The 24,333-nt window shown below is 34.3% G+C and overlaps 1 protein-coding gene and 1 long non-coding RNA gene across 2 annotated transcripts in view; one reads left to right on the top strand and one right to left on the bottom strand.

The window, feature by feature from the left end:
* Positions 1–24,333, top strand: part of LOC123551702 (ribosomal protein S6 kinase alpha-1-like) — a 62,525-nt gene that overhangs the window by 12,599 nt on the left and 25,593 nt on the right. Inside the window, exons 2-7 of the mRNA XM_045340810.2 lie at positions 4,065–4,097; positions 4,834–4,953; positions 7,919–8,000; positions 8,547–8,627; positions 9,409–9,488; positions 19,719–19,825. Coding sequence (XP_045196745.1) covers positions 4,065–4,097; positions 4,834–4,953; positions 7,919–8,000; positions 8,547–8,627; positions 9,409–9,488; positions 19,719–19,825 — 503 coding nt within the window. The remainder of the gene's footprint in view (positions 1–4,064; positions 4,098–4,833; positions 4,954–7,918; positions 8,001–8,546; positions 8,628–9,408; positions 9,489–19,718; positions 19,826–24,333) is intronic.
* On the bottom strand, positions 593–3,844 carry LOC123551648 (uncharacterized). Its single transcript, XR_008370600.1, has 7 exons — positions 3,531–3,844; positions 3,059–3,138; positions 2,224–2,300; positions 1,887–1,966; positions 1,540–1,616; positions 1,235–1,298; positions 593–925 (listed from the first exon to the last, which is right to left on the bottom strand). It is a non-coding gene; the product is annotated as an uncharacterized LOC123551648 (long non-coding RNA).

Here is a 24,333-nt window from a genome sequence, read left to right as displayed (position 1 = left end):
TTGCATTTACTACATTGTTGATGTCACTTTTGATTAATATTGCAGCAGTTTCAATGATTTTCCGTTTCTGCTCTACTTCAGACACTTCTCTTGAATTTTCATAGAAGGCATGTACAATAGATGATACACTTTGCCTCAAAGTTATGATGTCATTTTTTCCACCAATGCTGCTTACAATCACTGACTCGCCAAAGTGATCTAATATCTTCTTTTTCATGTGCTTAGATGAATAGCAATTATCACCACAAATCTCCGACATTTGCCTTACCAGTTCATTAACAGTCAATGTTGCATTTTCACAACTTTCAATTGTTTCAATTATTTGTTTAAAAGCCATTGCCTGATCTGTTGCCTGTGGTCTACCAGGAGACTTCATTTCTTTTGCAATCGGACCTTGTTCAATTGAATTAAAGGCTTTTGGGACATTTTTACCTGTCCTAAAGTTCACACTACATGATTGGTGATACACTGCTTCTGCTGCCGGGAGGTCTAGAACTTGAATTAACCTGGAATGAATTTCATTTGCCCACTTGTCATTTCTTTCTACACAATGTTTCAGAATTTTGTTTTGAAAATCAAAGCTACGAACGGGATAGACATCATGTGATCTTTTTCTTGAAAATAAAGAACATTTAGCAAATGAAGCACAAAATAAGCATTTTGATTTAAAATCAAATTGTTCAGTGTCAGATCTAAGAACTCTTTGAGGAGAACTAATGATAGGCGTCAATGGTTTTGAGTTATTTCGAGGTCTTGTAAAGTCTTTCCGACATTGAGTGTGGACTATATCTCCAGGTTTCACCTCTACCGGACGTTCACTTTTGCTGTTGGCATTGATAATTCCAGTACAGCCTTTCTCTCCAAGACGAACAATGGGTGTATCGCAATCTACTATGCTTTTCTGACAAATAGGACAGTCCTCCATCTGAAAGTATAAAAGTATGCCTTATTATAAGATAAGATTAAAATACAAAACAAAGACATTGCAGACTTGTAAAATCTATTTCAAACAGAAGTCGGTTGTGTAGAGTTTAATATAGTTGGCATATATGGTTACTACTATATTAAGGAAATTTGGCACATCCATATGATTAATTATTATTTGTGTACCAAATGCAATTACAAGAATTGAGTCATCTTTAACTCTATGTGGTGACCTTCATATACTCGATACTGCATGTCGACTAATAGTTTTAGAAATGAGGCAAAAATAATCACATGACACAAGATATACCTCTTTGCTGTAATCTCTCTTCTCATGACATTTAAGCGTTTCGTAAACCGTCTGTGTTTTTCACCTGAAACAATACAAATAACAATTTAATATTAACGGAAAACAACTTTAATGTCAAAAAATTAAATTCTAGTTTCGTATATATGTATATACATGTTATGTCTTGATTTCAATCCATATTTTGTTGACTTTTTTACCAAATATCTTTCATGAAACGGCTTTCCAGACAATGAACTGCTAACAGATTGAAGTCGTTTTGGCTATGACCATTTTTTACGTTTTAATTCAACATTACAGAAACTTACATTTAATTCAACTTTTCCACTGAATCGCCAAAACTTAGACATTCACGAAACCTTCTTCAATACCAACTGCCCTCTACCTAAATAAGAATGTATGAGTGTAAATACTGAACAATGAACATAACCTAAATAGATGTTTTTATTTTTTATTTTGGCTAAAAAATAACAAAATTATGTTCAGTATACGCTTCCGTCAATTGAAAAAAATGAACAAGACTTTGTGTTCAACATACTATTCAGACAGACATGAAACTGCTTTTTATGAATATGGTACTATCGTCAAATTCTCATCATGTTGATTTTGGCAATACCCATTTTTTTACATTTTAACTAAACATTACAGAACTTACATTTGATTCAACTTTTCCACTGAATCGCCAAATCTTAGCCATTCACGAAACCTTCCTCTTCAATACCAGCTGCCTTCTACCTAAACAAACATGTATGAATGTAAATATACTGAACAAATGACACAACTTAAATAGATGTTTTTATTTTTGGCTAAAAAATAACAAATCATGGTCAATTTACGCTTCCATCAATTGAAAAATCAACAAGTGTTCAACATATTAATAAGACAGACCTGAAACTGCTTTTTATAAATATGGTACTATCATCAAATTTTCATCATGTTGATTTTGGCAATACCCATTTATTACATTTTAACTCAAAATTACAGAAACTTACATTTAATTTAACTTTTCCACTGAATCGCCTGTTAGACATTCACGAAACCTTCCTTTTCAATACCAGCTGCCTTCTACCTAAATAAGAACGTATGAATATAAATACTGAACAAATGACACATAATCTGAACAGATGTTTTATTTTTTATTTTTGGCTAAAAAATAACAAAATATGGTCAATATACGCTTCCATCAATTGAACAATCAGCAAGTGTTCAACAAACCAATCAGACAAACCTGAAACTGCTTTTTATAAATATCAGGGCTTTTTTCAGCCGTTTTTATAGCCGTTATTCGGCTATATTCCCAATGCCAAAAAGTATGTATTTCTCCCAAAATGAGTGCAAAAATTCCCAATCTACATTCTGAAAAAAAAATTCATCAAAACTGCACAAACATTGACCAAATTATGGACCATTTTGTAATGGAAGTATGTTAAAGAGGTTGCACAATGTGAAACAAGTGTATGAGAGTGCTTAAACACATCCTTACTATATCCTATGGGACTAAATATTTCTCAGTTTGGAGCATTTACGCGTCAAAATTCCCAATTTTGGGAGTATAGGCTATGTTCCCAAATTAGGTAGAAAAAAAACCCCCTGAATATGGTACTATCGTAAAATTCTCATCATGTTGATACGTTACGAATATACTTTAATACAGAATTTCATTTACATGGTGTACATTGTTCCTGTTTTAGTATGTAAATAATACATTAAGTAAGCTGTAGATGATAGATTGGGAATAACCTGTTGTGTTGCCTCCTTAATTATTATTTCTGGTAAGATATACTCTTATATATAGTGGCGCTCGCCAAATTTACGTATTTCACTTACATTGTGTTGCAATAATTCGGTGTATTGCCAAATTCTACATATTCACAAAACAATGCTTCTTGTTACCAGCTTTCTTCTACCTGAATAAGAATGTATGAGTGTTAATACACCGAAAAGATGACACACAAATAATTTAAATCGACATTTTTATATTTTGTAATAAATAACAAAATTATGGTCCGTATCCGCTTCCGTAGTTTAAAAAATCGGACAAGAAATACCAATCAAATTGTGGATTTTTCAAAAAATATTCAATAGAGCTTAGTAACATGGTGTTTAATAATTATTTGATTATATTTCATGTAAAAATATTTTAAAATACTCGATATAAATCTCTCAAATGTAAACAAATATTGTACAGTTCTAGGCGATTGCAAATCGTTCATCATTTTCTCATTCCTAGAAAAAATGACTTGATATTGAAACTAAAATATTCATATGTTATATAAAACAGTTCTATAACTATAGATACCTTCTCTTCACGCCAAATGCGGTGTTTCTACGATGATATTGAAATCTTTCAAAATTTTACACGGGTGCCGCCATGATACTTTTACAATGACGTCATCGATTTCAGCGCGTGACAGTCAAAATTCTCGGGTATGGTGTTCCGTACGTGACATCTTTAAAAACTTGGTATTTTTCATTTTTAAACTCCTTTGCCCGACTTATTACATAGTAAAATGAGCAGGACTTTTTACATAATGTACATAAATGTAGGTACTTTCGCGCAGTGTAAATAAAAATTCTGTTGCAATTAGTTCTACCACAACTGTTTCGTTGACTAGCCTAATACTGCTGGACATTGTATGTAATGTCTCTGATCCGGGATTAAACAAAGATCTATGAAATAGCATTCTCATCCATAAGAGACTTAGGTCTACAATACATTTTAATGCATGCTTGATGCCATGCAGCCATGGGCGATACATGAAATGACAGTTAACATAACACATTTACATGTCTCTGTTTACAACTGAAAATGACTTTATTTTGTTTTTTTCAGGGCTCTCAAGAGGATATGTTGGTTGATGACAATGTAAGATTTTACTTTGTAACTGACATTCTGTTCTAAACCTTACCCTGCTAAATTTCTATAATGAACTTGTCTATCTTTCAATTTGGACAGTACCATTATCTGTTAAAGGGGTGCATACGGTTACCAAAATGTTTCTGACTGAATGGCGAAGATTAACTCATGATAAGGGCCTTATCATGCTGAACATGATTGATTCTGCCTTTTTGAACATGACTGATTCTGCCTTTGTGATCAGCGTAGATCATGATCAGCTTGCACATCTGTGCAGGTTGATCAACACTGACTGATCGCAAAGGCAGAATCAGTCGTGGTCAGCATGATAAGGGGTAATACTAGTGTAACTAGATTTTGTCAGTCATATACATCTTTTGATGCTTGACAATAGCTAGATAATCACTACCACAAGTACTTTGATGCACACTGAATTATAAAAACTGCAAATGTACATTTATGCACTCATGTTTCCCATTCCGTTCATCACACGCTGTGTTAAAATAAGAAATGATACTAAAATTATTTCTGTGAACTGTAGCTGTTGGAGGTCAAGGTTTCACTGCCTGTATACCTTGTTTGAAACAAGTTTGTTTCCATAATAACTCCTTCCTGCAGAATACAAAATTCAAAAGTAATTTCAGATGAAAATTCTGCACAAATTATATTGGTAGTTAACCTTTATTTAAATAGCGGATGGTATTGCCTTTTCATGTTAGTGTGATTTCATTGTAACTCTTCGCAGAATGAAGATGACCTAGACACGATTGAGATTGGAAGTGAAACTGTTGGTAAAGATGGTGAAAGGGTTGACCCATCAAATTTTGAGTTGCTCAAAGTACTTGGACAGGGATCTTTTGGAAAGGTATGTCATTTAATTAGTGTATGTGGTATATGACAGGAAGACATTGGTTGTACACATGATTTCTTAGGTATGAATACTGAAATAAATGTTAAAAGTCTTAGATAGGTATTCAGAATTATAATCAGGGTGATTTTCATAAATTAAAGTGTCAAAAACAGCAAATAGAGTGCTTTCCTCTGCACAAAACGTCTGCAAGCAGCTCTGAGTAATTTTCTTGAACACTGCCCAACTGCGAAAGTGTGTACGTTATCTCCACAGTTTGTCCAAAAAGCAGTTGGGCGAAGTGTTTGAGAAAAGTACTGAGAGCTGGTGGCAGACACTTTGTGGGAAGGAAAACACACATTTTGCTGTCTTCGATACATAATACAGGGTTTCAGAAATCCCATGTCCGGAGCCCGGGGGCTACAAGAAAATTCTGTCGGGCTACTAATTTTTTTCAGAGCGTGCCCGGCGGGCTACCGTGAAACTCCATATCGAGTAGCCCGGAAATCAATAATCAAGTCTTCAAATATAATTTTGATAGTTAATCCCCTTGTTTATCAAGAGATACATGCCCGAGGCTTTAATTATCTTAACACCTACTGTCACAATCGGCAAACAATTAACCATTTAATCGTACCCGCAGGCAAATGTTTACAAAAACATGTGCAAGATCGCTTTTAGACTGATCCAATAACATCAAAGTTGCTGATAGCTATTGTTTAAAACAATATGCAAACCAGTCTGAAAATAACGTCATTTTAGCGCCACCTGCCAAAGTGTACTTTCAGTTTCGCTGACCTCAATATTTATCAAGCGATCAGAATCGAAAGACAAATATTTGATATTGAGGCAGTTTAATGCTTACACTGATTGTTTATGCTTTTTTTCAATTTAAATACTTGCCTAACCTGCAAAAAAATCGACCATGATTTTGCAAAATATCAGGAAAGTATACAGAATTTTGGACAAACATAAATTCGTGATAAGTGAATAGAGTGTCAAGAAACTGAGAGACGTTATATACGCGGTTCTAGTCCGTTTATTAAACCAGGCAGATGTTTAGAATCAGACAGGATCAACTTTAAATAATTTTGAGATAAATTACAATTCATACAGCTAATTAAATAAGTTCTAAGGAATTTGCAAATTTATAAAAATTGATTTGCATTCCTTTTTAGCTCATCTGATTTTTTGAAAAAAAATGATGAGTTATTGTCATCACTTGAGCGGTTGTCGGCGTCGGCGTCGGCGTCTGCGTCGGCGTTGCCTGGTTAAGTTTTATGTTTAGGTCAGCTTTTCTCCTAAACTATCAAAGCTATTGCTTTGAAACTTGGAATACTTGTTCACCATCATAAGCTGACCCTGTATAGCAAGAAACATAACTCCATCTTGCTTTTTGCAAGATTTATGGCCCCTTTTGTACTTAGAAAATATCAGATTTCTTGGTTAAGTTTTATGTTTAGGTCAACTTTTCTCCTAAACTATCAAAGCTTTTGCTTTGAAACTTGGAATACTTGTTCACCATCATAAGCAGACCCTGTACATCAAGAAACATAACTCCATCTTGCTTTTTGCAAGAATTATTGCCCCTTTTGGACTTAGAAAATCAGTTTTCTTGGTTAAGTTTTATGTTTAGGTCAGCTTTTATCCTAAACTATCAAAGCTATTCCTTTAAAACTTGCAACACTTGTTCACCATCATAAGCTGACCCTGTACAGCAAGAAACATAACTCCATCCTGCTTTTTGCAAGATTTATGGCCCCTTTTGGACTTAGAAAATATCAGATTTCTTGGTTAAGTTTTATGTTTAGGTCAACTTTTTCTCTTAAACTATCAAAGCTATTGCTTTAAAACTTGCAACTCTTGTTCACCATCATAAGCTGACCCTGTACAGCAAGCAACATAACTCCATCCTGCTTTTTGCAATAATTATTGCCCCTTTTGGACTTAGAAAAATGGTTGAATATTATGTTTAAGTCAACTTTTCTCATAAACTATCAAAGCTATTGCTTTAAAACTTGCAACAGTTTTTCACCATCATAAGTGGACACTGTACATCAAGAAACATAACTCTATCCTGCTTTTTGCAAGAGTGATGGCCCTTTTTAGACTTAGAAAATCATGGGTAGGACAATATTTCTATTACACAAAAAAAATCAGATGAGCGTCAGCACCCGCAAGGCGGTGCTCTTGTTTAGCCATGTTGCAATAACTATCAGGAGTACTCCTGATAATATTTCTCAGTTTAAAAACATGTAGTTTTATCTTTTAAAATGAGAAAAAGGAGTAATGATTATTGCTATTTAAGAGAACAAAATTGATGACAATGTGCGTATGGCTAAAATTAAGAAACCTCTAATAATTTAATCATTCCATCCACTGTAGTATAGAAGCACATAGTAAATAAACCGAAATGGCCATTGTCAAATAAACTTAAATGTTCGGGCTACCAGATTAAAATTTTGGTAGCCCAATGGGCTACCAATAAATTTGCAGATTTCTGAAACCCTGCATAATATTTTATTTAAATCTGTCAAGTAATAAGGAAAATGTAGGCAAAATCTTACATGAATTGAGACGCTTTTCCATGTGTTAGTTATCCAAAAGTCACATGGGTTGGCCAACCGGATTATTTCTCATGAATAAAAGTGAAATTGTAAATATGTCTTCAGTAATGGAAATATTTTTTGTGAACTTGCCTGCTTGTAAACGAACTGTAATCTCAAGTGCTTGTTTTTTCCTTTGATGAAGATTCATGGAGTTGTGCTCTTTATTGTCAGACATAAATAAATTTTTGATTCACATACTGAAGCTAGTAAATGTATTTGTTCAGTATTTTATTTAATATTGAGAGTCGAGTGTTTTTAGTATCTGTCAGAACTTCAGATATTACTACTCTTTACTGACTAGATATTGCCAGAGTAAAAGAAATATTTTTCCTCATTGCATTATTGATCAGACCTTTTATTCAATCCTTTTGTAGGTATTCTTGGTTAGAAAAGTGACAGGGAAAGATGCTGGCACATTGTTTGCAATGAAAGTGTTAAAGAAAGCTACTCTGAAAGGTATTTTATTTACATGCTAATGTTTATGACTGTATTAAACTGAAATTTCACCTAAAACAACCCTGTTTGTAAGTAAGATATTGTCAGATTAGTAGTTAATGAGAAATCAGTGGTTCCTCACGTTATATTTATATACTACTTTAGGCCTAAAAAGATTGTTTGTTTCTGGTAACATGCCTACAAAAAATAGGGTAGGTAGGTAGGAATCTTTTTTTATATATTTTTATTTACTATGAGGAAAAAGCAGCACAAGGCCAAAAGTATAAGAAATAGCGAGTTTTTTTCCAACGCCATGAAAACATTTAGGGTTGCGACAAATTTTTAGGGTAGGTCAGAATACCAGAAAGAAACAATTTATATTTAGGCCTTAGAGTAGTAATATACTACTTTTATGTTGAAGTGTTATATTAAAGCATTTCATTTGTTTTAACTGTGTCAACTAGGTGTTGTTGAATGTTAAATTAACAATAACTATAATTTTTAAGAGTTACATTTTTGTGTCTGAGGTCATTGTTTACTATATACTTGCCCACCTTTTATTTTCAGTGCGGGACAGACAGAGAACCAAAATGGAGAGAGATATTTTAGCAGATGTAAATCATCCATATATTGTAAAACTTCATTATGGTAAATATTTGAGTTACATTTTATTTATTTCTGTATAATATCAGCCCAGCCAGTCCTTTGCAGTGTTCCCAGAAACTCCCAAATGTTTTTTTTTCACTTCCAGTTTTGGAGACAGCTGTTTTAAACCTTTAGTGAGGGGGTACAAAAGTGCAAGAAAAATTCAGTTTCTACCCCCATCTTCAAAGCCAGTGGAAACACTGCAAGGCTTTGTAATAAAAAAGATTTGGCAATTAAAAAGGGAAGTTGGATTTATTGATAGCGAAATCTGTAAGATCCATTTCAAGCATAGAACGTAACCAAGCAAAATGATAGAAGAGTGTGTTAGTGAGAGGTAATGAAATATGCAGCATCAGTCACGCCCTCTAGCACCGGCAACATTTTTTTTTTTTTTCCTTTTTAGAAAGGTGAATTTTGGCAAGTGGGAATAATCATGTGGGGTTAGCACTTCTATTGGAAAGTTTTGAGAACTACAAAATTTTGTATCTGTACCCGTGTGTTAAGAAATGAGGTGTCATTTTTGCTGCAAAAGGCTCTTCTTGTTCTTATGAAATGAAATGCATTTCTTTTTGCTTAGAATAGGAACATTGGCAATCAGGCTCTCTTATGATCATGGTTCAGAGAAAAGAAATTAGTTGATAAGTGTATCAACATTGTAAAGATTGTCCTTGTAAAAATATTAAATCTAAAAATATAGGAAAAGTACTGCTTTCCACATGTTTTATTCACTATAATAATATGTTTGATTGAATGATTTTATTTGTTTTTTCTTTTATTCTTTCAGCATTTCAAACAGAAGGCAAGCTATACCTTATCCTAGAGTTTCTGCGGGGAGGTGATCTGTTCACAAGGCTTTCCAAAGAGGTACTTAGGCCATCCTATTATTATAATTATTACTGATTACATTAGCTATGAGTTGTATTTAATTTTTGGAAAGTTCAAGTATCAATAGATTTGTTGTATAATATGACTGAGAATTTGGTTGTTTGGTCTTAAACACATGCACCAGCCTATGTATAACGTAGAAAGTCGAAATAAAACAAAGCTACTAAATAACAATCTGAGGAGTCAGCCATACAAGTCAGTATTTGACCTTAAATGAAACTTGAAAAATTAAACCTATTTATATTTAATGTTATGAATGAGTGCTTACTTACAACTTTCATAGTGTGACATTTTGTTGTAAGGTTAAGAATGTGCATTGACTTACACCATTCAGAATATAACATAGTGTAAAGTTTAGAATGAGTTATTACTTAAACCATTCATTTATTGTAAGGTTTAAAATTAAATGTAAATTTATGACTGAGCATTGACTTACACCATTCTGCATATAACATTAAAGTGTAAGGTTTGGAATAGTGATATATAGCACTATGCAGGAAATAACATTTCAGTGTAAGGTTAAGAATGAGAATTGACTTTCACCATTCAGAATATAACATTATAGTAAAGGTTCAGAATGAAAGATATGTAACACCATTCAGAATGTTGCCTTCAGTGCAAGGTTTAGAATGAGTGTTGACACACCACTCAGAATGTAACATTTCAGTGCAAGGTTAAGAATGAGTGATGAATCACACTACCCAGAATGTAACATTTCAGTGCAAGGTTAAGAATGAGTGATGAATCACACTACTCAGAATGTAACATTTCAGTGTAAGGTTAAGAATGAGTGATGACACACCACTCAGAATGTAACATTTCAGTGCAAGGTTAAGAATGAGTGATGAATCACACGACTCAGAATGTAACGTTTCAGTGCAAGGTTAAGAATGAGTGATGAATCACACTACTCAGAATGTAACATTTCAGTGGAAGGTTAAGAATGAGTGATGAATCACACTACTCAGAATGTAACATTTCAATGGAAGGTTAAGAATGAGTGATGAATCACACTACTCAGAATGTAACATTTCAGTGGAAGGTTAAGAAAGTGTGATGAATCACACTACTCAGAATGTAACATTTCAGTGCAAGGTTAAGAATGAGTGATGAATCACACTACTCAGAATGTAACATTTCAGTGCAAGGTTAAGAATGAGTGATGAATCACACTACTCAGAATGTAACATTTTAGTGTAATGGTAAAAGCGTGATGACTTGCACCAGAAAGAATGTAACATTTCAGTGCAAGGTAAGAATGAGTGATGACTCACACCATTCATAATGTAACATTTTAGTGTAATGGTAAAATGCGTGATGACTTGCACCAGAAAGAATGTAACATTTCAGTGCAAGGTTAAGAATGAGTAAATACTCAACATTCAGAATGTAATGTTAATTGAAAAGTTAAGAATGAAGGATTATTGAAACCCTTCTGAATGTGACATTGTAGTGTACGGTTAAGAATGAGCACTGACTCACACAGTTCAGAAAATAATAGTTTAGTGTAAGATTAAGAATAACGATGACTTACCCCATTCTGAATGTAACATTTTAGTGTAAATTTAAGAATGAGCGGTGACTTTTTCCATTCAGAGTGTAACATAGTGTAAGGTTAAGAATAAGGAATGACTTGCACTTTTCAGAATATAACATTTTCATGTAAGGTTAAGAATGAGGAATGATTTACACTATTCAGAATTTAACGTTATAGTGTAAGGTTGAGAGTGAGTGGTGACTTGCATCTTTAGAATGGAACAATATAGTGTAAGGTTAAGAATGGTTGATGACTTACACCTCCATAATGTAACATTATAGTGTAAGGTTAAGAATAAGTGGTGACTTACACCTCCAGAATGTAACATTATAGTGTATGGTTGAGATGAGTGGTGACTTACACCTTCAGATTGTAACATTATAGTGTGAGGTTAAGAATAATTGATGACTTACACCTCCAGATTGTAACATTATAGTGTAAGGTTAAGAATGACTGATGACTTTCACCTTCAGAATGTAACATTATAGTGTAAGGTTAAGAATAAGTGGTGACTTACACCTCCAGAATGTAACATTATAGTGTATGGTTGAGATGAGTGGTGACTTACACCTTCAGATTGTAAAATTATAGTGTAAGGTTAAGAATAAGTGGTGACTTACACCTCCAGGTTGTAACATTATAGTGTAAGGTTAAGAATGACTGATGACTTACACCTTCAGAATGTAACATTATTGTGTAAGGCTGAGAATGCGTGATGACTTACACCTCCAAAATGTTACATTATTGTGTAAGGTTAAGAATGACTGTGACTTACACCTCCAAAATGTAACATTATAGTGTAAGGTTAAGAATGACTGATGACTTACACTTCCAGAATGTAACATTATAGTGTAGGGTTAAGAATGAGTGGTGACTTACACCTCCAGAATGTAACATTATAGTGTAAGGTTGAAAATGGGTGGTTACTTGCACCTCCAGAATGTATCATTAAAGTGTATGGTTAAGAATGACTGATGGCTTACAGCTCCAAAATGTAACATTATACATTTAGTGTAAGGTAAAGAATGAGTGGTGACTTAAATCTCCAGAAGGTATGCACTATAGTGTAAGGTAAAGAATGAGTGGTGACTTAAATCTCCAGAAAGTATGCACTATAGTGTAAGGTAAAGAATGAGTGGTAACTTACATCTCCAGAAGGTATGCACTATAGTGTAAGGCTAAGAATGAGTGATGACTTACACCTCCAGAATGTAACATTACAGTGTAAGGTTAAGAATAAGTGATGGCCTACACTAGTCAGAATGTAACATTATGGTGTAAGGTTAAGAATGAGTGATGGCCTACACTAGTCAGAATGTAACATTATGGTGTAAGGTTAAGAATGAGTGATGGCCTACACTAGTCAGAATGTAACATTATGGTGTAAGGTTAAGAATGAGGATTGATCTACACCTCCAGAATGTAACATTATGGTATTGTTCTATTTATTTGAACTGTCAAAACATGTTTCTGGCTTTCATGTTAATCTTATATACGCGTGAACAGAATATAATGAAAGCCTGGAACATATTTTGACAGGTCAAATAAATAGTACAATATAATGTAAAGAATAAGTGATGACAAGTGCAAATTAAACAATTTCATAGTTGAATTTCATAATTACTGACTGAGTTTATGGATATTTTACAATATTTGCTCATTTCTAATGTATTTAAATGAAATTCGATGATTATGAAGCGCTTGGACAGACATTGTGAGCACAAACTTGCTGTTTACTTTTTGATCAGCTTCAAATTGATGGATATATGCCTCAGGTATTGTATTTGAAGCATGCTACAGTTTGTTTTTTCTTTCAGTTCCTTAGCTATGTTATATGCCATTTTGTACATAGCCTTTGTGTTATATGCCATTGTGTATACATACCTGCTGTGTTAGCCATTGTGTATACATAGCCACAGTGTTAGGCATTGTGTATACATAACTGCTGTGTTAGGTATTGTGTATACATTGTCACTGTGTTAGGCACTGTGTATACATAACCGCTGTGTAAGCCATTCTGTATACATTGCCTCTGTGTTAGGCACTGTTTATACATAACCGCTGTGTTAGGTATTGTGTATACATAGCTGCTGTGTGAGGCATTGTAAATACCCACCTTGCTCAGTTATGCATTTGTGTCCTTGGATGTTTGTTATTTGTTCACTATCTCGTAATTACAAGGTTTTTTGTCTTGAATTTTGTTAAAGCCAAACATAGTAATAGATATATTTTGTGAAGATTTAGGAGAGAACCATCTTGTCTGTGATGAATACATACATTGTCAGTTGTAAAATTCTGAAAAGTTAAATTTGTATGGATTTCCAGTTGTTGCCCTTAAAGATTTTAGGTGGGCACTGTTCTTAGCTCAACTATTAGAAGGATAGTCCAAGCTATTCTACTCACCCTGGTGTTGGCGTTTTGCATGCAAGTACGTATAGCTATCATTTAAAGGCATATAGCTTTGAAACTTATTTTTTCTTATTCTAGGTCAATAATTACCAACCTCACTGGGCCAAGTCCCATAACTCTGACATCATCATATATTTTGGCCAAATTATGCCCCCTGCTATACTTAGCACATTGCTTGTAACTTGCTATCTCCAAAACTAATGAAGATATTGATTTGAAACTTCATGTGTGTCTTAGGGGTTAAATAAAACTAGGTGATAGCATCCAGTTCTATAACACTGACATGTAATTTGGCCAAATTATGTCCCCTTTTGGACTTAGAAAATCCCGGTTAAATTTCTATGCTGCCGGAAGGGCGAGCATACAGTTGCCGCTTTGTCTGTTCGTCACACTTTTGTCCGGAGTATAACTTGAAAAGTATTAATGACATTTGATTGAAACTTCGCATATTCATAGAGGTCATTGAGACAAAGTGCAGTGTCAAAGAATCGTAACTCTACCTTACCTAGTTTTTGAATTATCTTCCTTTATTATACAAAATAAGGCTTGTCTGGAGCATTACTTGAAAAGTATTAATGGCATTTCATTAAAACGTCACAAAATGATAGAGGCCATTGACGGGAAGTGCCGTGTCAAAGAACCATAACTCTACCTAGTTTTTGAATTATCTCCCTTTATTATACGAAAAAAGACTTGAAAAGTATTAATGGCATTTCATTGAAACTTCACAAAATGATAGAGGCCATTGACTGGAAGTGCATTGTCAAAGAACCATAACTCTATCTTACCTAGTTTTTGACTGATCTCCCTTTATTCAATTTTCTTTTTATTATCTCCATTTTTTAGCTCACCTGTCACAAAGTGACAAGGTGAGCTTTTGTGATCGCGCGGTGTCCGTCGTCTGTCTGTGCGTGCGTGCGTCCGTCCGTAAACTTTTGCTTGTGACCACTCTAGAGGTCACATTTTTCATGGGATCTTTATGAAAGTTGGTCAGAATGTTCATCTTGATGATATCTAGGTCAAGTTCGAAACTGGGTCACGTGCCATCAAAAACTAGGTCAGTAGGTCTAAAAATAGAAAAACCTTGTGACCTCTCTAGAGGCCATATATTTCACAAAATCTTCATGAAAATTGGTAAGAATGTTCACCTTGATGATATCTAGGTCAAGTTCGAAACTGGGTCACGTGCCATCAAAAACTAGGTCAGTAGGTCTAAAAATAGAAAAACCTTGGGACCTCTCTAGAGGCCATATATTTCACAAGATCTTCATGAAAATTGGTCAGAACGTTCAACTTGATGATATCTAGGTCAAGTTCGAAACTGGGTCACGTGCCATCAAAAACTAGGTCAGGTCAAATAATAGAAAAACCTTGTGACCACTCTAAAGGCCATATTTTTCATGGGATCTGTATGAAAGTTGGTCTGAATGTTCATCTTGATGATATCTAGGTCAAGTTCGAAACTGGGTCACGTGCGGTCAGACTAGGTCAGTAGGTCTAAAAATAGAAAAACCTTGTGACCTCTCTAGAGGCAATATATTTCATGAGATCTTCATGAAAATTGGTCAGAATGTTCACCTTGATGATATCTAGGTCAAGTTCAAAAGTGGGTCACGTGCCTTCAAAAACTAGGTCAGTAGGTCAAATAATAGAAAAACCTTGTGACCTCTCTAGAGGCCATACTTTTCATGGGATCTGTATGAAAGTTGGTCTGAATGTTCATCTTGATGATATCTAGGTAAAGTTCAAAACAGGGTCACGTACCTTCGAAAACTAGGTCAATAGGTCAAATAATAGAAAAACCTTGTGACCTCTCTAGAGACCATATTTTTCAATGGATCTTCATGAAAATTGGTCAGAATTTTTATCTTGATAATATCTAGGTCAAGTTCAAAACTGGGTTACATGAGCTCAAAAACTAGGGCACTATGTCAAATAATAGAAAAAACGACGTCATACTCAAAACTGGGTCATGTGGGAAGAGGTGAGCGATTCAAGACCATCACGGTCCTCTTGTTTTTGTTTCTTATACGTTATTCCCCATATTTGGACAAGCACATGCATCAGAGAGCATCATTCAGTTTTACTGATTCCTTGTTGCATGCAAGTTACTATCTCAAAAAATAATGCAAATATTGAATTGAAACTTAACATGTTTCTTCGAATTATAAAACTAGGTCATAGCATCAAGTCCTATAACTCTGATATATATTTTGCAAAATTATGTCCCTTTTTGAACTTACCAACTTCTGGTTAAATTTCATTACAATCTCCAAAGCTAATGCAGATACTGAGATTGAAACTCTATAGATGTTTTAGTATTTAGGGTTTCCTGTTTCTTAGACACAACAGTGCGAATAGTCTAGCATTGGTTTTCTAATGGACAGCTCTTGTTTAAAACTTGTACTGGTATGAAGAAATAGTTTCAGATGAAAAAATATTGTTGATGATTGAAAGACTTGAAAGGTCATTTGGAGTGATATTGATGCTTTGGATTACTTGGCAGGTTGGACCAAGATAGAGTAACAGTTCTACTATCTACACAACTTTTTTTACTCAATGGAGGTCTTCTTAGTTTAGGACAGTTTCAGCAATCCTTTGGGTATCAGATTGATTCCCAGATTTACTTAAATAAACACAAAGACATCACGGTTATGTCTACCTTAAATTTGTGCTCAGTTACAATTTTCAAGTTGCAAAGTTGTTAGTTTATACATGTGGAGATATGTTGTGTTTACTAATCTAGGAACAGAAGATACATGTCCCTGTTAATTGATTGGGATACTGTTGTGAAAATAAAGAGTGTTTTTTACAGAATCAGGTTCTGTTGGGTAGAAGTGTTAAAAATTTGAAAAGTGACAGTCTTTGATAAAATTCTGTTTACTTCAAGTTTTGATGACTAGTGTTAAATCTCTATTATTCTTACTACAATATAGTACTGGTTACCTTCCGAACTATGTTGTGTAAGGTGTATATACTCTTTGACAGAAATAGTGAAATTCGTGTAATGATGAGGAATGAATGTTTCCCTGGTGACAATAATTGACAACAGGATTTTTGAAAAAGTAACATATTCAACTTTAATTGGTGCTGTATGTATTGAGATATGTTCAGTTACTTTTTGAGCCTTATTCAAATGACATGACTGCAAAAGTCCTTGACATATACAGATAGACAAAGAGACATTCATATTAGACCATCTGTTTTATAGTAATGTGTTATTTTCTATTGTATGAAATATTTACCTATTTTGTTTTTTATTTGAGTTTAAAGATCATGAATTTTTATGTATGCACATCTTTGTTAAGCTGTATTTGCCATCACTTATATATTTATGGCAGTCTTTTAGTTGGACTTTCAGTTTAGTTTTACCACAATACCTTCATGGAAAAATTGATATGAGAAAGACTGATATTAATTATTGAAAAAATAATATGTATTTAGTCCAGTATTAACGTAACCACATTATTTCTTGTTTTTAGAGTAGTCAGTTGTTTTTCATTTGTCAATTGATAATGCATCCACCTAATTTGCAGTTTTGAAATACAGAGTGGGGAATCACATAGTCAAAATAATCTCTAAACCAAAATGACATTTTGAAGAACATGCATAAATTTCCAAAATTATGATAGAATAGGAATGTTAAACTAGCCAAACATATTACTAATGTCAAATTGTAGTTTACAATGATGATAGATTACTTGTGATTACAAACACTTGGGAAATATGAAGCCCCTTGGAGTGTTCCAGATAATCAGAAGTCGATTCTGATTGAAACTGTGTAGTGTTAGAATACATCTATGTTACCATAAGAAAGGCTACATTTTTTATTTAGAGCAGAACTTGATTCTGTATTACCCCATATTATTCATACATTTATTTTGGTTTAGAGATTATTTTAATTATGTGATTCCCATAGTGTATTGTAGCCATGTGACCTGCAGTTTTAAAATACATTATATATTACATAGTTTTCCTAGGAATTGTATCCATGCAATCTGCAGGTTTTAAAAGGCATTCATATTTCCCTAAAAATTGTAGCCACACAATTTGCAGTTTTGAAATACATTACATTTTTCCCTATGAATTTTATCCATGCAATATTCAGTTTTGAAAAACATAACATTTATCCAGGCAGTTTACAGTTTTGAAATACATAACACATTCACCCTGGGAATTACATCCATGCATTTCCAGTTTTGAAATACATAACATTTATCCAGGAAATTTACAGTTTTGAAATACATAACACTTTCAGCCTAGGAATTACACCCATGCAATTTCAAGTTTTAAAATACATAACACATTCAGCCTAGGAATTACATCCCTGCAATTTCCAGTTTTGAAGTACATAACATACTCATCCTAGGAATTACATCCCTGCAATTTCCAGTTTTGAAATACATAACACATTCAGCCTAGGAATTACATCCCTGAAATTTCCAGTTTCGAAATACATAACATACTCATCCTAGGAATTACATCCCTGCAATTTCCAGTTTTGAAATACATAACACATTCAGCCTAGGAATTACATCCCTGCAATTTCCAGTTTTGAAGTACATAACACTTCAGCCTATAAATTACATCCTTGCAATTTCCAGTTTTGAAATACATAATAAATTTAGCCTAGGAATTACATCCCTGCAATTTCCAGTTTTGAAGTACATAACGTACTCATCCTAGGAATTATATGCATGCAGTTTCCAATTTTGAAACATGTAACACATTTATCCTAGGAATTATATGTAAATTTAGTGGATGGACATGTGCTCTAAGATAAAAGAAAAATATGAGTTACTAATAACAAAACAAGGCATTAAATCCAACAATTGTTTTGTGATGCAATCAGCTGTAATTGTCAAGTTATATTTTGTAGACTAGCTTCAGTGTGCTTGTGTTTTCACCTAAACACCAAATTCTCAAGTGAAATATACATATATGATATTTTTATTGCATTAAGTAACATATAGTTATGTTCAAAATATATTATGTGCAAAAAGACTATCAGTTGAAAATCATAAATAATTACAGACTTTTAAGAATTGTTAGCTATTTTCACCCCGTAGTTTGCAATACTTGATGAAACCAAGTGACATGCATAGGAAGGAAACATTTCCATGAAAATTACATTTAAAATCAAACAGCATTTAAATGCCTGACAAACTATGGTCCTTATTAAATTTGACAAAAAGCCACCCAGCTTAGCTCAGTAGGGAGAGCACAGATCTTAAGGATCGCAGGGGTGTGAGTTTGATCCCCAGGTAAGGTGTACGTTCTCTGTGACGATTTGTTAAAAGACATTGTGTCTAAAATCATTCCTCTACCTCATGATTTATGTGGGGAAGTGAACAGTTACTTGCGGAGAACACGTTAGTACTGGTACAGAATCCATGAACACTTGTCAGCTTAACTGTCTGCTGTGATGTAACTGAACAACCGTTGAAAAACAGTGCCCCATGTCTAACATTTCAGTAGATTTTCCCACTTTTAAAATACATGGACTTAATTTGAATTTAGCTGTGTATCATTTAAGTCTGCAAACTTGCGAGATCTCGGTACAGACATAGCATTGTAGGCATAGAAATCATATTTGTAGTGATGCATGTGTATAGCAACATTTTATGCCTACGTTGGTATAGAAATAAAAACTGGTTATGTGTAGTTTCCATTTCGAAGTGTGTGCATTTCTGCAATTTTGGCTGCTGTCATTCCTTACAGTGATGTTCTGCTTACCTAAAAAAAAAATTGATAAGCTTTGAATGGTGCGCAAAATGGAAAATTGGCTCTGGCTTCCTGAATGCCGCCTGAATCATCTTTGTTTAAAGGTTTTGAGAAACAGTTTACTCTTGTGATGGAAGTCGTTATGATAGTTGTTACCCAACAACGCTAGGGTTAGAAACCCCTCAGACATCAGAAGATCGGGAGTCAGCATATGGTTTGAATTGTACTGATGTGATCTGAATCCTTACAAACAAATTTCTGTTACAAGACAACTCAGCAGTTTGATTTTCCCCACTGCCCACAGCATGTGGGAAAGAGTTACCTGAAGTGTAATAGAAACTTGAGTCATAATCCCTTAATGAATTAGTCAGACCATGCGTTTTAACTTTTAATCTGACAAAAATTGACAAGCAGTTGTTTTAGAAATATGTGAAGACATTTCTTTTCCTGTTCACTTCAAACAGAATGTATTTAAGCTTTTGACAACATGATTTTATACTGTGATTGATTATAAAATATCCATTTATCTGACATGGTAGGTGATGTTCACAGAAGAAGATGTGAAGTTTTACCTGGCTGAGTTGGCTCTTGCCTTGGACCATCTACACAGGGTTGGCATTGTTTACAGGGATCTGAAACCTGAAAAGTAAGTCGTCTAATTAAATATCCCGTACAAGTGGTTCATGGTCAGTTCTTAGTATAAGGTGGATGGTCCAGAGTCTATAGTATGACGTTTGCAGTCACTATTCACTTAAATATCTTTTTAGAATTAAAACCAATGTTGCAGTCTTGGTCTTTGGCATCCTGGCATGTATCTCTCTCAGCTTACAAGTAAGGAAATAAGCTCATTTAGGAGTAGGAAACACCAAATTTCTTCCTCTGTTAGAGACATCTTTTGCAGAATGCTATTTTCCCAAAATGAGCAATTTCCTAATTTAAAAGACATAAGCTTCCTACTTATTTCCTGATAAAGTGCCTTGGAATAACTTATGGATACTAACCCAATGTGGTCTGTAAAATGCTTTGGTAGACATTTATCGATTTATTTTGGCTTGACGGCACTGAAAGTAAAAACAGATTTTAGTGACATATTCTCTTACTTAATTGATTGGATGTTCACACAGATTGGTTTGAAGCATCAGTATGTGAACCTACAGTCTAACCTGTACTAACCGTCACCTCCGATCAGCGGTCATTTTATAACGCCCCCGCCATGGATTTTCCACAATTTAATCCATTTATTCAGCGGCCACCTCCCATCCGCTGGAATGGCCTCCCGACTGCCGTACTTGACCCCTTTCAGCAGCCATGTTTCTTCCAAAACCAATTTCTAGGCGATAATTGCTGAAGATACCCGGTTTTTGAGAAACACGTGATTGCTAAGTTTCACCTGACTTCACCACAAGAACGACAAATGACAGGAGTTTCTTAATTAAAACTGATAACCAAAGGTGTGATCCTCTTTTTGTTATGATCAAATGTGTGTCACCTTGTGTCAGTTTTGTTGTTCACAGTTTGATCTCGGTTAAAGATAATACTTGATATCTAATTAGTATCATACTATTTGTGATTTTATATATTTCTTTCATCAAAATACTAATAAATTCATATGAAATTAATTGTGTTTGAAAGAAATTTCTAACACGATCCGATTCATTTTCCTATTAAACAAAGAAGGCTGAAAACAGTGAATTATTGTACAACAAATCACTGTTCTGACGTCACAATTATTACGTCATAGCGTCAAACGGCATAGCGGCGTGCTGGAAAAGAAACCAATTGAAAACGGGCAAATATTTAATGAATGTCGTTAAGGATGTACTTAAAATCCTTGGTAACGTGTTAGAATCAAAATAATATATCTCATTTAGTGATTTGCTCTTGGATAAGTCATTGTTTGTCGATCAGATGCGTATTATTATATCACTCAGGCTGCGCCCTCGTGATATAATTCCTTCGCATCTGAACTCCAAACAATGATTTATTCAACAACAAATCACTGGATGAGATATATTATTTCTTAAATAAACCACTCGATCTTTTACGGAATGTCATGGCAATCTTAGATTTTGTCTACAGCGCGGAGAGTAGCTTCCATTACCAAAATGGCGGAAATCATAAACAAACTTGTTTTGAAGTTGGAAAATTGTCTGTAACAATTTTTGTTGTAAAGAAGAAAACGCGCCGGATTTGTATATTGCTAAGAAGACCATTCGTATTGCGAAGGCAAATGCACGTAAATGTATCCTGGTAAAATAATTATAGAAAAACGAAAAAAAAAATGGGCCTAAAGGCTAAAGTCAAGATAGAACACTGGTCAGAAGTCTGAAAAATACATATACTGGCTGCACCTCTGATCAGCGGTCACCTGGCTTAAGCAGCCAAGTTGTCTGCTTCCCCTGACTGGCTGCTTAAGACAGGTTAGACTGTATTTCTCAGATTTATTCAAGTGTTCATCTTTACTAGACTTCGGGCTCATGAAAGCTTAAGTAACACCTTCTCTTCTCTTCTTCAATCAATTTTAGGATGATTGTTTTACAAAATTGTAGCCTTTCATGATACATTGAGCTATGATATATACACAAGTGTAAAGTAAAAAAAAGTTAAGGTCAGTTGAGCTATATAGGACCTTATGGGCCATGTGTTCTGTTTATATGTAGGGTAAAAAAACACAGCCAGGGGGGCGGGGCTAGTTTTCCCTATATGACTGAATGGAAAATTGACAATATTCTTCATTTAGACCTAACCAGATTTGATAACAGAACAAAAGAAAAACAAACAAAGACCAAGGTGTGGTTGACAGTTTAAACTCCGGTGATGCCATTTGATAGGTTTTACATAAAATTATATGCAAGCCTAGGCCAACATGGAGCTATGCCAGTCATTTCAAATGTATCCGTAGACTTTTTAACCAGGTTTTCAACGAAAACCTGAGTTATTAGATTGGGGTAGATGTCGGTCAGGCGGGCGGGCGGCGGCGGCGGTGGCGGCGGCGTCAAACTGGTGTTTCCGGTCAATAGCTTTTGTTTCGGTAAAGATATTTGAATAAAACTTGGTATGTATGTAGCTTGTATGTAGCTTATATCAAGACAAAGGCTGGGATTGATTTTGGGGTTTCTGGGGTCAAGGTCAAGGTCACTGTTACTTAAAATAGAAAAAGGGTTTCCGGTCAATAACTTTTGTTTCGGTAAAGATATTTGAATAAAACTTGGTATGTATGTAGCTTATATCAAGACAAAGGCTGGGATTGATTTTGGGGTTTCTGGGGTCAAGGTCAAGGTCACTGTTACTTAAAATAGAAAAAGGGTTTCCGGTCAATAACTTAACTTAGGAATGAGCTATCATGATGAAACTTGGTGTATAGAAAACTTATATAAAGTTGTAGCTTGGGATTGATTTTGGGGTTTCTGGGATCAAGGTCAAGGTCATTGTTACTAAAAATAGGGTTAGGGTTAGGTTAGGGTTAGGGTTAGCATATCTTCTACATGCATGGAGGGATTTTGATGAAAGTTGGCACAATTGTTCACCATCATGAGACGGAGTGTCATGCACAAGAACTAGGTCCCTAGGTCTAAGGTCAAGGTCACACTTAGAGGTCAAAGGATACAAGAATGAAAACTTTGTCCGGAGCATATCTTCTTCATGCATAGAGGGATTTTGATGTAACTTGGCACAATTATACACCATCATGAGACGAAGTGTCTTGCGCAGTTCGCTTCTTTAGAATTACTTCCCTTTGTTGTTACTATAAATAGCTTATATTGTAACTTTTTCATTACTAGACGTAGGGAAAAATCGAGACCACTTTTCTGTAGTACAACATGCATGTTACATCCAATTTTGAGGTGTATTTTGACCAATCTCTACCTGGTAAGGATTTCTGTGTGGACTTACAATTTTTTTTTTTGTATTTTTTTTTTTTTTTTTTTTTTTAAGATTAACTTCCCTTAGTTGTTACTATAAATAACTTATATTGTAACTTTTTTATAATTGACCGTAGGGAAAAACCAAGACCACTTTTCTGTGGTACAACATAGTTGTTACTTTCTAATTTTAGGTGTATTTTAAGGTATCACTACCTGGTAAGGAGTATTTTTGTGGACTTAGAAAAACAAAAGAATTACAATGATTACTAAACAACCACAAAATTAAAATTACATCTGCAAATACAGGTGCTAGAGTAAAGAAATTTGCTGTGACGGGCGTATATTGTGACATTCTGGCACTCTTGTTTATTCTTATGAAAAGTGTTGAAAACCTGGTTTCGTGGCATTGCCGCGTTTCTTGTTTTTTATTAGCTTGATTATTCGAAGAATAGTCTGAGCTATTCTACTCACTCTGGCGTCTGCGTCACAACTTTGGTTAAAGTTTTGCATACAATTAGGTATAGCTATCCAGTGCTCCAGCTAGGATTAAAAAAGGGCAGGGTGCTGGCACTGAAAAGGGCACTTCTGGGGTGGTGGTCGGTCCGGGACCGTGCTCCCCCGGGAAAAATTATAACTGGTCCATGCATACAGTGCATTTTAACATACTTTAGGCATGGAATTTGGCATAATTTAGGCATGTTTTTTGGCACACTTTAGGTATGGTCTTTTAATAGGCTATGTCTGTCATCTCTAATGCACCTATTTATTAACTAAAAATTCTGCTGTTTGTATTTTACTTGGCATTGATTTTCAACTTGTAACATTTCTTTGTAATTGCATACTGAATAACAATATCTATGTGTTTAGGCCTATTTTACTTGTTACAATTTCACTACACATCTTTTCCATGTAGGCTACTTGATATTTATAAATTTATACCTGTAACATATTATATACAGAAAATAAAGTTTAAACTTCCACTTAAATAAATGAAATTGGGCAAAGTTTTTAACTAACAACAGTCTAAAAGCAAGTTTAGCACTTGTAATAGACATATTCCGGGTATCCAAAATTTTATATCCGGATATGGTTACACTTTTTTCTAAAAGTCGTCGAATGTCCAGTTTAAACAATATTTTTGAAAAAATATTATGATGCAAAGACAGTTTAACAGCATTTCACAGTATCTGACATTAAAATGTACCCTGTCATTACATCTTAGTAAACTAATTTCAAAGAAATCTTCATGAAAAATCGGCAATTTCACATAGCAGACGACAACTTACTT

This window comes from Mercenaria mercenaria, chromosome 4 (genome assembly GCF_021730395.1).
Source record: "Mercenaria mercenaria strain notata chromosome 4, MADL_Memer_1, whole genome shotgun sequence".
Classification (NCBI taxonomy): Eukaryota; Metazoa; Mollusca; class Bivalvia; order Venerida; family Veneridae; genus Mercenaria; species Mercenaria mercenaria.
The sequence above is the reverse complement of the archived record's forward strand: the minus strand, read 5'-3'. Positions and strand labels throughout refer to the sequence as shown.